A 15,099-nucleotide genomic window follows, 5' to 3' on the forward strand; every position below is an offset into this window, starting at 1 on the left:
CGAGCAATTCTTTGTGCTATATCGGTGATATTGTTTCTTCTGCGGTTCTGCTTATTTTTTTTTATTGGCCCCCGCTATTGGGGGCCTCTCGTACCTCCTATCTTTTGTGGGACAGGGACTTTACGGGCAAATTAATTTAATTATTCACATCTTTTTTATTTTCTTTCTTAAGATCTTTCATTCAGTTTTCTTACACATTTCTCCTTTCATTCTCTTTCGCTCTGTGACCTTTCATTCCTCTCTCGTTACACATTACATTTTATATTTTTATTTCTGTTTGTTTACATTTTGTATATCACATTTTATCACATTTACATTTCTTGTTATCTATTTACATGCGGTTCTGCTTATTTGGGCTGCTCTCTGGGTGAACTTGAGCCTTTTTAAATGGACTGTAAGTGACGAACTCTCGGTTCTGTATATCATCACCGGCAATACACATTGATCAAAAACCTTCGTATAATCCGACATTTTAGGTAGGATGTTTCGGAGTTTTTGGTTCTTCTGCTCATCTCCTTTCCGATTCGATCTCTTAGCTAACCTTGGGTGATCTTGACACCCGTCGTAAATGACCAACGCTTAAGTTTAACTTGGACATGTTACACAGGTGTAACTAAACACGGACATTGTGCAATCGATACAAAAATTGTTAGACATCCAATGACTTATTCATTCTATCATTGAATGCGAAAAGAGATTAACATTCAATGCAGTTCTTAATCACCAACACGACCGACATAAATCGACATAAAAGTCGTTCAATTTAATTTTAACTTCACATATGTTATAGTCGTTTCAAATATTTCAAATAGCAAGTGTGCAATAAAATTATATTTCTATTACATTATATTGAACGTTGTTTGTAATTAGTCAAGGTGTGACTTAATATATCGCTCACGCCTTTATTGTCAGGGAAGTGGAAAATCGATGCATTCGCATGTAGAGCAGGAAATGTTAACGGTAACAGCGAATATTTATTTTAAAATATTAACAAACATTTCCGCAGTGTTACCTCATGCAACGAAACGACCTCTAAAATATAAACGAATAATATACAACGGTCTGTGTTTAAAATGAATTTTTATCACATACATAAATATATAAACCATAATCTTTGATCCCTGTTTAGTAATGTTTTTATTTGTTTTTTCATTGTTTGACTATAAATCATTATATGTTCTCAGTGAGATAGTTATAAGGTAACAACTGTAACTAATTTTATATTTCTAAGCTTCTAAGTTTGTACTTTCTTACTGCCTTTTGTTACTGTCTATCTCCAATAAAGTAAATAAATAAATACTGTACCATACTTCCATTTGAGATATATTTACGAGGTTAATATAAAAGCCTTAAAGGGTGTGAATATATACCTCATTTACTGATAACATAGAAATCTATAACACAGTCTAAACAAAAACAAGGTTTAAGAACAACAAGAAATAGCGTTTTAACACGTTCACTGCGGCTTGAGGTCGATTCAGCCTCAGACTTTGCACTGGTGCGGCACGTAAAACTCGTGTTTTCTCTCTAGTGCGGCGGCTGTTTACACTCAACCGTATGAGGTATGACAAAGACAAATATAGCTTTCTTTATGTCTACGAAGCATTGACTCAATATTGTAAAAAAATATTGATGAACATGAGGCAGAAAAGGCCTCAACCGCACTACTAGGAAGTTCAGCTGGAGGCTGATTCGACTTCAGCCGCACCAGCTGAAAGTTCTTCAAAATTGGACCCGCAGTGAACGTGTTAAATTTCGTATATCTATCCCTGCAGACCTAGAACTGCCAGAAGATACAAGGTAGAAAAGTCGTATTACTATAGAAAAATTTAATTAGTGTAATAATATTTTACAGCGATCACTTTATACAAGTACATTGGAAATAAGTGTAAAAGCTCTAAACATTGTTGTGCATTATTGCATTGTTGTTTAACACGTGTGTGCGTGCATATATGTTATATAAATAAAGCGTTAATGTATTTTGTAAGAATCAATTGAAAAATGTCGTTTACATTGCCCTTTGTTGACAGTAACATAAATATGCTGCCAGTTTTTAATCTTGTTTTATTTCTTGTTCGTAAAAGTTAAATTATTGTTGAATATGAATATTTCAAAAAATTATATCTAAACAAATAAATAAAGTTGGCGTGACTGTGTGGGATATTATGAATGTACATACTGTGCATATAACACAACTACATTTTTTATTTTTTGTCTCTCTTTGTTTGTTTGTACCGGGTAATCTCTGAAATGGATGATCCGATTTTAAGATAAGAATTTACTTAGGCTACTTTTATTTTAGAAAATTTCTTTAACGAAAAACAAAAAAGTAAATATTTTTTTGTTAAATTCAACGCGGGCTTAGTCGCGAGCAAGGCTTGTTATTTAAAGAATCGTGGACATTATTATTAATCAGCGGTATAAAAGATTATTTCATAAACAATCTGTCATATTTTTCTTACTTATTTATATAATAATAAAATTTCAATTTGAAATATTTAAAACACCTACAGCATCATACTCCCGACTTTGAGGTGACAGATTTTTTTTTTTAAGAAATAAATTGCCAGTAATAATTTTATTCGTATTTATGTGGTATATACAGTCAGTTGACAGAATTTTTTTTTTTTTTTAGAAAAAAGTAGCCAGTAATAATTTTATTCGTATTTATTTGATATATACAAAATCAAGAATATATATATATATATACATATATATATATATATATATATATATGACATAGGGCAATGTATTTTGTAAGCATCAATAGTAGATATATAAAAGAAAATTGAGGTCAATTATAAAACCATTAGTTGGCGGTAAAATATAAAATAAATTTCAAGTTTTTTAAGAGTTCTCGGAGCGAGTCAATAAACGCCGCGCGCTCAATACTTAAAGCGCTTGTTTAATTGTCCATCTTGTATTACATTTACTGTTAATAACTGTACCGGACTACCAAACTTGCTACACTTTTGGACAGGTTCGGCTTTTTTTTTTTTAATTGCCGACCGCCACGCTCGACGAAGACAACTCGGTAATTTCGGTAACTACATTATATTTTTAAATTAGAGCACATTTTACACATGCAAGTTATGTATACAATTAAACCTGTTTTTGTACTCGTATTTTTTGTGCTGTGTCTGAAAATTTCAAACTGGAACATAAATACAAAATTTAAATAAATACATTTAAAAAACTTTTAAGTTAAACGGTTTTTTCATACCCAAATTTTGGTGGTTGTGGAAAAATATGTACCTAGTCCGCCATATTGGAACGGCGTCCATCTTGAATTTTAAATTTTGACATAATCATCGTGTTTTACTAATGTAGCCCTTTCATTTGATACCCATATTGAGGGGGGTAAGGAAAAATATGTAATCCGTCATTTTGTATCGGCGGCCATCTTAAATTTATAATGTTATTGATTTTATTATATTGTATTGTCATCTAAAATAAATGTGTGTACCAAATTTCAGATCAATCTGACAATGGGAAGGTGCTTAAATTTCAATTTCTAATTTTGACCCAACCAAATTCCGTACGGGTCGAACTAAATAAAACCGTTTAAATATCTTTATTCGTGTAGACATATACGTGCGTTTTTAAATCGACAATTATTTTAACATAGTAGTATGCTATCACCGGCTTTCAATGTTGATCTGTTGAGCAGAGCCGGCGAGAAGTTCAACAGATGCTCTTTTAAACCAAATTTAATAATTTTGATGTGTACATTATAATGTCAATCATGTAATTGAGTCAACAAACAAAGTTACAAACGTTATCAATTATAAACTCTAGAAAGCTATAAGATTTATTTTATAATATACTTTTAATCTTATATTCAAAACTAAGAAACTAAAGTTCTAAGGTACCTCGTGGAATTTCAATATATACATGTACACCCACGAATGATATGAGTGTACGCATATATAATAATACCATAATTGACGAAGTTATCAATGAGAGAAATTAGCAGATATATAGTATGACAAGTCATCACAAGAACCAATCACCGGCTTCATAATTGAAAAAAGTCAAATCATTACGAATGCAACGTAGTATTTTAGGTTATATGCAGTGTCCGGCGATAAATATTGCACATCGACCTTTGGAAAGAGACAATCGGCTAATTTCGGCTTCGTAGAGTACTATCTCTGTTCCACACTACCTATGTGATGTTTTGTCAGTCGTATTTCGTGCGACAGAGATAACGCTCTACGAAGCCGAAATTAGCCAATTGTCTCTTTCCAAAGATCGATGTGCAATATTCATAGCTAGGTACTGTATGTAAGAAATTATTTTCTACGCACCTCATAAAGAAGCTGTTTAATTGTGTAGCTAAAACTGTTTTTATAGCTATTCGAAAAGTTTGAGTGTACATACTCGTACATATATATTCTATATTCAGTCCCTGTTCATATATGATTAATATTTTCCACTGGTAACCATGAACAGAAATTTTTGTTTAAACTACAATATTACCAACATTATGTAAATATAAGCTATCAAAACATAACCTAAAAGTACGTTATAAATTAACATTTCCCGCCAAAAAATAAGAGCACATTTCAAATGTCAGTTTTTTTTTAATAATGATGTAGACGCAGACATTGTTTACATCTGACACACTTTATAAAAGCATTAAAATGTACAGTTTCTACGCGTCCGGAATTCATGCAATTCGAGCGGATAATAAAAACAAATAAAAAAAAAAAGAACAAAACGATTATTTCACATCGATATCTCGGATCGTAACCGGCGAATTCATTACGGTAATTGTGTTGAGAATTAAAAACGAGATCGGACCTTTCCAAATTATATAACGTGTTTTGTTTCTTGAAGCTATACGTACAATCATTTATTGTTTCGTTAGCTTTGATCAAGATTTTATTTAGAACGCAACTTTTGCGACTTATATATTGATACTAGCTGATCCCGCAAACGTTGTTTTGCAAAAAAAAATATTTTTAATTTTCGATTTAAAAATAAGGATTGATCGTAGAGGGGTGAAAATTTAGGGTTGTATGTATTTTTGTATGTTGTGTCATAAAAAAATAAAAACAAAAAATTTCGTCAAAAAAAATAAAAAAAATTTTTAAGGGTGAACAACCCTTATCACTTAGGGGTATGAAAAATAGATAGTAGCCGATTCTCAGACCTACTAAATACGCATATAAAATTTGGTAAAAATCGGTCAAGCCGTTTCAGAGGAGTTCAAGTTCGAACACGGACACGAGAATGTTATATATTAGATACAGAATGATTGGTACAAACTAAGTTAAGTACATAACATAGTAATTGTAATATCCACTCGCGTTCAAGCAAATCAATTTACTCTCAAAACTAGCATTCAGGGTCGCTGCATTTAAATAAATTTTGTATTTTCGTTACAAAATTCTTCTCTATTTATTTAACTGAAAGATTCCAACTTCAAAACTGCGATGCTGTACTCTCTTATAACACTACGTCATTGTTATTATTTTATTATACAGAATGTGTGACCTCCACAATTCATATGTTAGTGATATTGATATATTCTCGTGCTCTTTCATATCTTTTATAAAACAATTTCGTTCGAAATTATTGAGTACATACAACGAAATTTAGACCATAATATAAATATATAAACCATAGTCTTGGATCCCTGTTTAGTAATGTGTTTATTTTTATTTGTTTTTTCATTGTTTGACTATAAATCATTACATGTTCTCAGTGAGATAGTTATAAGGTAACAACTGTAACTATTTTTATATTTCTAAGCTTCTAAGTTTGTACTTTCTTACTGCCTTTTGTTACTGTCTATCTCCAATAAAGTAAATAAATTTATTCCGAAGTTCATCATCAGCATATAAGTTGATAGATGCTTCCTGCAAGGAAAAGGCTTTACCGCAAACATCACTACGATAACCTCACATCAAGCGAATTCACAGTACCTTATATATGTTGTCTGTCTACCTAATAGGAGGCAAGGTAAAGCTACGTCTACCAACTCGATGTCGCTTCTTGTACCTAGACCATCAAATACATCAGCAGAGATCTTTTCTTTTAAATTTATGCATGTGTGTTGTTTTTTTTAAACGGTTTTATTTAGTTTGACCCGTACGGAATTTATTTGGGTGAAAATTAGAAATTGAAATTTAAGCACCTTCCCGTTGTCAGATTGATCTGAAATTTGGTACACACATTTAATTTAGATGACAATACAATATAATAAAATCAATAACATTATAAATCTAAGATGGCCGCCGATACAAAATGGCGGATTACATATTTTCCCTAACCCTCTCAATATGGGTATCAAATGAAAGGGCTACACTATTAAAACACGATGATTATGTCAAAATTTAAAATTCAAGATGGACGCCGTTCCAATATGGCGGACTAGGTACATATTTTTCCACAACCACCACAATATGGGTATCAAAAAATCGTTTAACTTAAAAGTTTATTAAATGTATTTATTTAATATTATTGGACTGTCAGATTCCAGTAGAAAAGATATGTACGTTGCATATTTAATTGCACTTTTTTCTCTTACTCTTCTTTTGCATGCTTCGTAATATTAATGTGTACTTATAAAAGTTTTCCATAATAAAAATTATAGTAAATACATGTAAAAGCATTAAATATTTTCGTTGACAAATGAGTAATAAATTCACTAATCTGAACCCATTTTTACCTATAACTAATCATATATATAAATTTAAAATGACATTCATGAATTGTTTTTATAACGTAAGCGTATCATTCAAAGCGATAAATAATTATTGTAAAAAAATTAAAAAAAAAACATGTCATTAGTTGCCTTTGCCTTTTGCTAGAATAAAAAAAAAGCATTTACAGTTACAGAGCCAAAATGTCACAAAACTGCAAATCAACGTACGCGACAACCACAACAAGGGATGCCAACAATAACACATTGTACCACGGCGCATCTGCAACCGGGTACGGTGGCCGAGGGTACACCCCGCCCAGCAAGAACAGCGGTGGAAACTACCAGGTACCTATTTCATACAGCCTTAACTATACGGAGCGTGTGTACTCTCTTCAATTTAAAATATGTGACTTCGAAAATAGAACACATTCGAGTCGGTTTTATTTTTTTAATAGATAATTTATGCTCTTGTTTAAGCAATTCATTCCCGATCTTTTTTTATCAATAATATATATAATTTACATCGTATTAGAATTTGTTATTTTATTTAAATTTATATATTTTTAGACGACGTAAATTGTTCGACTTTTTTATAACACATTTATAATTAGAATTATTATGGATGAATTTAAATTTTTTTCTCAACTATTTTTTACATTGCAAAAAGATTTATCATATTCTTTAAAGCGACATTTTTTTTAAATATTTCCCTCCTATTTTAAAACCTATTTAAAATTGGACCCAATATGGAGCGTTTTAAAATTTTTAACTTTACGCATCTTTTAAAATGCGATAGGATTAATTATTCTTTTTAATTTGAATAACTTTTCTAACGACACATTCTTCGATTTTTAAAAAAAATTTTCATCTGTTTCACAACCCATTTTAAATAAAACCATTCTAAAATTGGGTCTGCCACTGGCGAGTTTTAAAATTTTTAAATAGAGGATTTTTTAATTATGAAAGAATTTATAAATTTGTAAAAATCTATTTTTTACACAACTCGATACATTTTGCATTTTTTTATTAGACCACTTTTTGTTAATGAAGTATCTATTATATATAAGTATTTAACCTTTATTAAAAAAATATCATTCACCGCAATGTATCATCTAATTTTGTATTTCATCTGACAAAGTTGACATTAAATAAAAAAACAACTAATTAAAATATTTTTAGTTATATTAGAATCGATTTTTATCGCATTTCATTGTTAATTTTTTTAAATAGCACTATGTTCTTTTTAATAATCAATTTGAAATTAGAACAATTTTCGTGCGTTTTAAAATTTTGACTCTACGATACACAGACGATACGATACAACTCCGCATTGCGCAAAATTCGACGCGCAAATCGCTTCGAATCAACTATCGACAGACGAATCGTGTGAAACGTTCCCACGTTCGCGACGTATAAATAATGTATGAACGCAATGATCTACGTACTAAGTCATACATGCTACGTTTTAGACCTCCACACACCTTACCCTTATGGTCAAATTATATACATAAAGCAAATACATACATAACTGAATTTACTGCCTTCCGTATATTCGTAACGTTACCTCTTGGAATTTATATCTAACTGACCAGACAGACATCTTGTCTCAGCTATAAAAATAATTTAAATTCAAATTGAAATTCCAAAATTCTTTATTCAAAAAACAATGAATTACATATCTTGTTTATCACGTTGAGTCAACCGCCTGTTGGTTTTTAGTCAAAGTCTAAAGATAATCAGCGAAACATTCGGTTCTTTATGAAATATACACGAAATTACTTATTTAATAAAAATTAAAATCGAACACATAATTCCCAAGTTCTGCTTACTTCTATGAAGACAATAACAGTGGTGTAATTCTTAGGAAAGAAATATCTGTGACATTTTTTTTAAATCTAGTGATGTATGCTTTCTAAACATTATCTGGGATTTATAAAGAATTCTACAAAGAAAATCTGGCAAGAAATACAATTATTATTCTTTTTATATTAGAATACAATAATACGGTTTAATAATTATTCTCTCGTTAATATGCATGGAATTTCACAATTATTTCTATTTATTTACTTTTTTTTCGTTTACGTAAATTCTTATGTCACACACAACTCGAAACGTCATCATATATTGACGCTTTTCGTTTCATTTCAAATCCGTATGGACTGTCACGGCGACATGAAATTCATTGGAATGATTGTCACGCCATCTGTCTAAAAATTGGTCATACTAACTTAGAAACCTTCCTGGGATCATACACAACAACTTTGCTAAAGATCATCACATGATCAAATACATAGTTTACGATTCTATAAAGGACATACAGACATATATTAATTTTTAATATATTTAGATTTTATATTTCTTGGCTTATCGATTTCTGTTCGACGTTTATTAATGCGAAATTATATATAAGGTTGTGTTAATACAAACAACACCATAAATCATATATCGATTATCAACTATCAAATTGCCGGAATGCAAATATTAAAATCGATTATTCGGATATAATCGATTCGTAATCGTTAACGTCTTTTGACATATTGACAACACATCTTAAATATACTGTCAATTTTCAAGGTACAGTTAAAGGTTCTTTTGATTTATTTCATTTAAGGTTTCAGTAGAACAAGGCTTTATAAAGGAAGGCTTCGTAAATGATTTTTCGTCACATTAGTCCTAATATCTGGAGCTAGAATAGATTTCATGTATGTTACTGCATAGTGTGTATTGTATTTATTTTAATATATTCTATATTTATCCAATTCATTTTTATTTATTTTTACACTTTATTGTACACCATAGATAATAACTAAAAAAAGAGACAGTTTATATAAAGAAACAAGAGGCGTTCTTATTGCTTCAGGCGATCTCTACCAGACAACCTTTGAAGATGAGAGACATATATAATCTTTTATATAATAATATGCTTTATAGGGTCGAAAGATTTTTGAATGACTAGGGTAGTTAAACAGCTGATATGACTTATGAAACTTACTTTAAAATATATTTAATTTTTTTTGCAGATAAATGTAAAATGACGTTTCTGTCGACATATTTTACAGAAATACCGGCATTGATTTGTATACTAGATAGCAAAAAGTTGTTGAAAAAAAAGTTGAATATATTCTTGATTAGAAATAGACTCTTGATAATAATATAGTCGTGTGATATCAATTTAAAAAAGCGACTTTATTTTCCTGTTCCCCTCATATAATAAAGAGAAAATGAATGAACTCAACAACTATTGTAAGTCATCCGATTCCGTATATCTTTCCCACTTTCAAATCGCCATTGCGCCGTCCATCGTTGCTCCGAGCTGGTTTCGTTCGAAGTTGCGATGTTATAATTACAAAATGTAGAGCACCAACTACTTCGCAATACAAGTCGAGCACCGGCTTTCTCGGAATAACTTACGTAGCCCGCTACGATGGTAATCAGATCGGATTCCTTTTAATATTACACATCCCAGACCATTTGCGGCCAAAGATTTTCACACGTGTAATATATGACAAGAGAACTAGCAATACTCACCACATTTTGACGTGAAGTTTGAACGCAATTTTTTCAATTTCAAATCTATTCGGAAGACGCCACATTTTCGTTAACATTTTTCCATTAGCACGCTCTTACAGCAACCACGAGAGGATAATCTGTGGGCTATTCTATTTCTCCTTCTTTGACCAGATTTGCAAAATAGATGGCTAGTAAAGACTCAAATTTTAGATATATCTTCTCGTAAAATTCTTCAACATGTTAAAATGAAGGCGTACAACTAATATGTATTACGTATGGAGAAAGCTATGCCGTGGATCGAATCAGGAATGAACAGCAAGTTGAAGTGGAAATAAGGCCACGTACCGCCGAATAAAGGCTGTAGTGGTCTTAAGTTTATGTCGTGAAGATTAAGTAGCGGCAAGCGCTGTTTAAGACTTCTGTTTCTGCAGAGACTCTGTGTTTGGCACTAATCGGTGTAACATAACTCCTGAAGATGCCCCGTGGAGGGGTGAAACACGTGTTGAGTAATTTGGTGGTGGCGGTTGTGTGATTCGCATTGTTTGCCGCATACGCATTTATCAGCGGGCTGGCGGGCGGTGTATTACATTGCACGACTACCACTGCATGTGCGGAAGTGGCTAAATATTGGCCCCTTTCTTACTTAGGATGGACTTCCGCGAGGTAACGCCTGATTCCATTAAATGTTTAAGACTTCCACTCATATGGGAGGCAGACGATTGGCTGCTTCCGAATGGTCCAATTAGAAATTAATGAAGTAGGTGTTTGTCCAGCTGTGAACAACATATGAGTAAAATGATGATCATAATGGTGACAATCTGTCTTCGTACTAGCGTAAGTTAATAGACAGAGTCGCAGTCGGTGTCGTTTTTGTGTTCTAGGTTGGTAATACTGTCTATAACATTTGCCAAGCGTCTGTCAAAAAGTTTAATTATTTATCGACTGATATCGTTACGCTAGCACAGTATTCGCCTGATTTGGCTCCGTGACACCTTTAGCTATTTAGAAAACTCAAAAGGCTAATGCGGGGAAGTCGTTTTGATACGATTGAGGAGATAAAATCCAAATCGAAGAAGGTCTTATAGGCTATACCGTATGAAGACTATTCCGTCGGTTTTGATCGCTGGAAAATATAGCAAAAAGTGATGAAATTGATTTGGAAGAATAAATAAACAATTTACATTTCATCAACAAATTCATCCTTGCTTTTTGATCACAGTATTTTATAGTATATAATGTTATAGTATATAGTTATTATTATAATATATGTATGTTAATATTTATGTCAAAATGTTTAAATTGCAAGCTGTAGAAGCACTGTGCGATAAAGACAACGCTCTACATTTACCATTACCATAGTTTTACCATACATTTCATTGACATTTACCATAGTCACCCTACTTACCCAAGTAGCCTAATCAAATGTTTACATATATTTTTATAATGTAACCACCTTGATATATGTTATCTCCTCTGAAAGATCAACTTAGCCAGATCACTTAGAAAATTGCTGAATCACTATCCAAATACGTATGCTTATTATAGAAATTTTAAATAACGTGATAATAAATGAAAAAAACAAAATTCAATTTTTCAAAATTCGCATTACTTCTCGAATGTCGTTTATATAGGCTATGACATCTTTGGTTATTCTTAATAAAAAATGTGGAAAGAAAAAAAAAACTTTAAATCTTGACTACAATCCATCCATTTAAAACGTGTTGTCAATCTGTCAAAAAACTTTTAAAATTACGCATCGATTACTTCAGAGTAATCGATTTTAATGTTTAATTTTTTTTTATTATTCGTTTGTTGATAATTTTTATTTCACACAGGATGTCCCATATATCAATGTTAAACATAAATCGAGTTATACCCAAAAAAAAATATTTAAAAATCTAAAATCTGTAATAAAACTAATAAATTATTAGTCGGAATCTTCGCTAAACCACGATTAATCTAGATAGAAGCATTGCTAGTTTCTTCCGTCACTATTACTTCCAGTGCTAACACCTTCTTCGTTACTATTGTCATAAGTCGCCGCTCTGTCCTCTCTGGGGCAATTAAATAGGAATGTTAAACAGTTATTGTCTACTAGAGACAGCTCAAGGCTAGGTCCCCTTAACGAGGATCTTAAATCCTTTCAATGCTGTGAAAATATAAATGTAGCGGCCTGAATCGAGGCTCTCCAGGAACCTTCATAAATCCCTAGTATTTAGGCAAACCACTGGGGCAGTAGCAAGCAAAAAAATGATGTACATATCAACACAGACATACATTTCAAGTTTAAATCTCTGATAAAAAAGGGAAAAGAAACCAACTGTTATTATCTCGTTGGCTGTCATGTCCGTGTTATTTTTTCGTGTAATCGCATGTTATCCGATTTCTTTTTAAACTCAAACCCAGTGCACATCACGCGAGAGATACGAGCGCTTCCCGCCTTGTCAAACTGACATCAGCCATTACCTTATATTATCTGTGTCCAGTTCCGTTTTAAAAAAAAAAGTAAAAAATACAACATAAATATATACAACAAAAAAAAACAATGTGAATATTAATGTTATGAAGTTTTGAAGTAAATTTAAAAATGAACACATGCATAATAACAATTTAAAAATTTTGTAATATTTTTGTATTAATTGAAAACTATTCTTATGTATTTATTGCCTTCGTCACATTATTCGAATTAAAAAAAAACTAAAAGACGTTTAATATTTCAAAATGGCGGTCGTATCGTTTCTATGATAGCTGACAGGTAACAGCTTAAAGTAATAAAAACATTTTGGAATTTACCTATTTGTATAGTAATATTTTATCTATTTAAATAAAACTTTTTAACAAGAATGTCAAAAATGTAACAAGAATAATGTAACAAAATGTCGCAGCCTCCACCGAATAAAATGACAATCGCCCTTATCATTTTTATAGGTTTTTTTTTTTTTTGAAAATTTGCAATCTAAGAGTTCAACTCATCTTGTCAATTTTTTTCATAATTTACTAGCTAAAAATGGCGGAGATACGAAAAGGTTGTCATTTTTTTAAATCTAAATAAGCAAAGTAAGTACAAACGAGAATAGAAAAAGATTAAACGAAGCGTTATTTCAAATATAAATATTCAAAGATTGTTCGCTGTAGCTTTCAAACTATATAAATATTATAATTTTAAGTGTATCAATTTTTGAAATATAACCAATATTTAGTTTTTCGTCTCTTCTGAACAGTCGCATTTTCGGATTTACCATTTTATTCGATGGCGATGTATTTATAGTTTTTTCTTTCCGCGCGCGTCAGTTTTTAAAATTTAAAAATAAAAACTAAAATTACATATTTAAAATTTCAAAATGGCGGTCGTCAGGTCACGATTACGGCAGTCAGGTAACAGCTTGAAGCAATAAAGGCATCTGAAAATCTAACACGCACCTGGGTGAAATTCAGCCCCAATTAATATTAAAGTCTCTTTATGACGTTGAAGCAATTTTGTAAAAACGTGACTTCATCGTCTACCAAATGGTTTCATTTTTATTTTTATTACTTTATTGTATGTAGAATAAATTCATTTCATTATTATTTCAAATTTAGAATTATTAAAAAAATTATTATTAAACCCATTTTATCATTAAAATCAATATTCATTACCTAATGATTATCAGGAGCATTGGTCGACCAGCGGTATATGAATGAGATTTGCGATCATATGTCGCTAGCTTGATTCCTGATTTACAATGTTATATAACTCACTTTGTGTGTTAATTATATAGGATTGCTACTAATCACAAGTAAGTTTCCAAAGAATGTGCAGCAGCGTTCCCTGCGTGCCAAAATACCACACTGCGATCGCCAATCCGCTTGCTAAGTGTGGCGATTATGGTAAATCTCCCTTCGATTTCTTTGGGGAAGATCAAAGCCCTGCAATGGTCTTCTATATCCTAAAAAGACTAAGCAATAACATCCATTATGATTATACCCTGTACTGCCTTATTTCCTAAAGGACCTCTCGATTCAGGTTAATAAAAGAAAACCATATTTTCAATAAAAATTGCTATATCATTTTATAATGTTACAAGAGAAAGTTTTTGCATAATATTTAAATCGAAACAAAATCAAAGATAGACATACATCAATTTTATTTAATAGTGAATGCATCTACTTCTTTTCAGCTGATAGACGGTCATTGCAGGGTATAGTGGTAGACTATCTCACGCCACGTCTACCAACTTATTGCGCATTAAAGTAACTTGTAGGCTAAGTAATAACTGATATCTTAAAGATTTACTCATAAAGAACAATCTCTTTAATCTGTTATCGTGAAGAAATAATGGACGAAACATAAAAGAAGAAAATATTATTCAATAAATCTATCTTTTTGTACCCGATCTATAAATATATAACATTAACAAACAAAAATTTCGTATATCATTCATGATTGATGATAAATCGCGATGTAAAGAATAAAATTCAAATTCAAAATATGTTTATTCGAGTAATAATTCACGCGGACTTTTATATCAAACATTTAACATTATAAGTAGTACAATAAACGGCGATAAATATTGCACATCGACCTTTGGAAAGACACAATCGGCTATTTTCGACTTTGTAGAGCATTGTCTCTGTCCCACATAACGTTCCACGAAGCCGAAATTAGCCGATTGTCTCTTTCCAAAGGTCGATGTGCAATATTTATCGCCGGGTATTATAAGCTACTACTGGCATATCTGCTAAGAAGAGCCGTTCAGAAATTTTACAATATTTACGTGTATATTGTAATATATCATGTAAATGAGTCAACACACCAAGTTTCACACATTTCAATCAAATAAAAACACTTAAATGCTATAACAGGATTTATTTAATAATGTACTTTTGATTTTAGATTTGAAACTCAAATTACGGAAGGTAAATGTATTCATACCCCTGCAGGTTTTGTAGACTTT

At 31.3% G+C, this 15,099-nt stretch overlaps 1 protein-coding gene across 3 annotated transcripts in view; it reads left to right on the forward strand.

Moving 5' to 3' along the window:
- The window catches only part of LOC137932439 (uncharacterized), a 66,448-nt gene that overhangs the window by 49,900 nt on the left and 1,449 nt on the right, over positions 1 to 15,099 (forward strand). For 2 of the 3 annotated variants that reach the window (XM_068776055.1, XM_068776054.1), the window contains exon 2: positions 6,844 to 7,000. In XM_068776055.1, the coding sequence (XP_068632156.1) occupies positions 6,857 to 7,000 (144 nt within the window). In that variant the 5' untranslated portion in view covers positions 6,844 to 6,856. The remainder of the gene's footprint in view (positions 1 to 6,843; positions 7,001 to 15,099) is intronic. The other variant, XM_068776056.1, reaches the window with a different exon arrangement.

This window comes from Battus philenor, unplaced genomic scaffold (genome assembly GCF_028537555.1).
Source record: "Battus philenor isolate CCGP_79_NKW_IND1 unplaced genomic scaffold, ilBatPhil1.0.hap1 SCAF_9, whole genome shotgun sequence".
NCBI lineage: Eukaryota > Metazoa > Arthropoda > Insecta > Lepidoptera > Papilionidae > Battus > Battus philenor.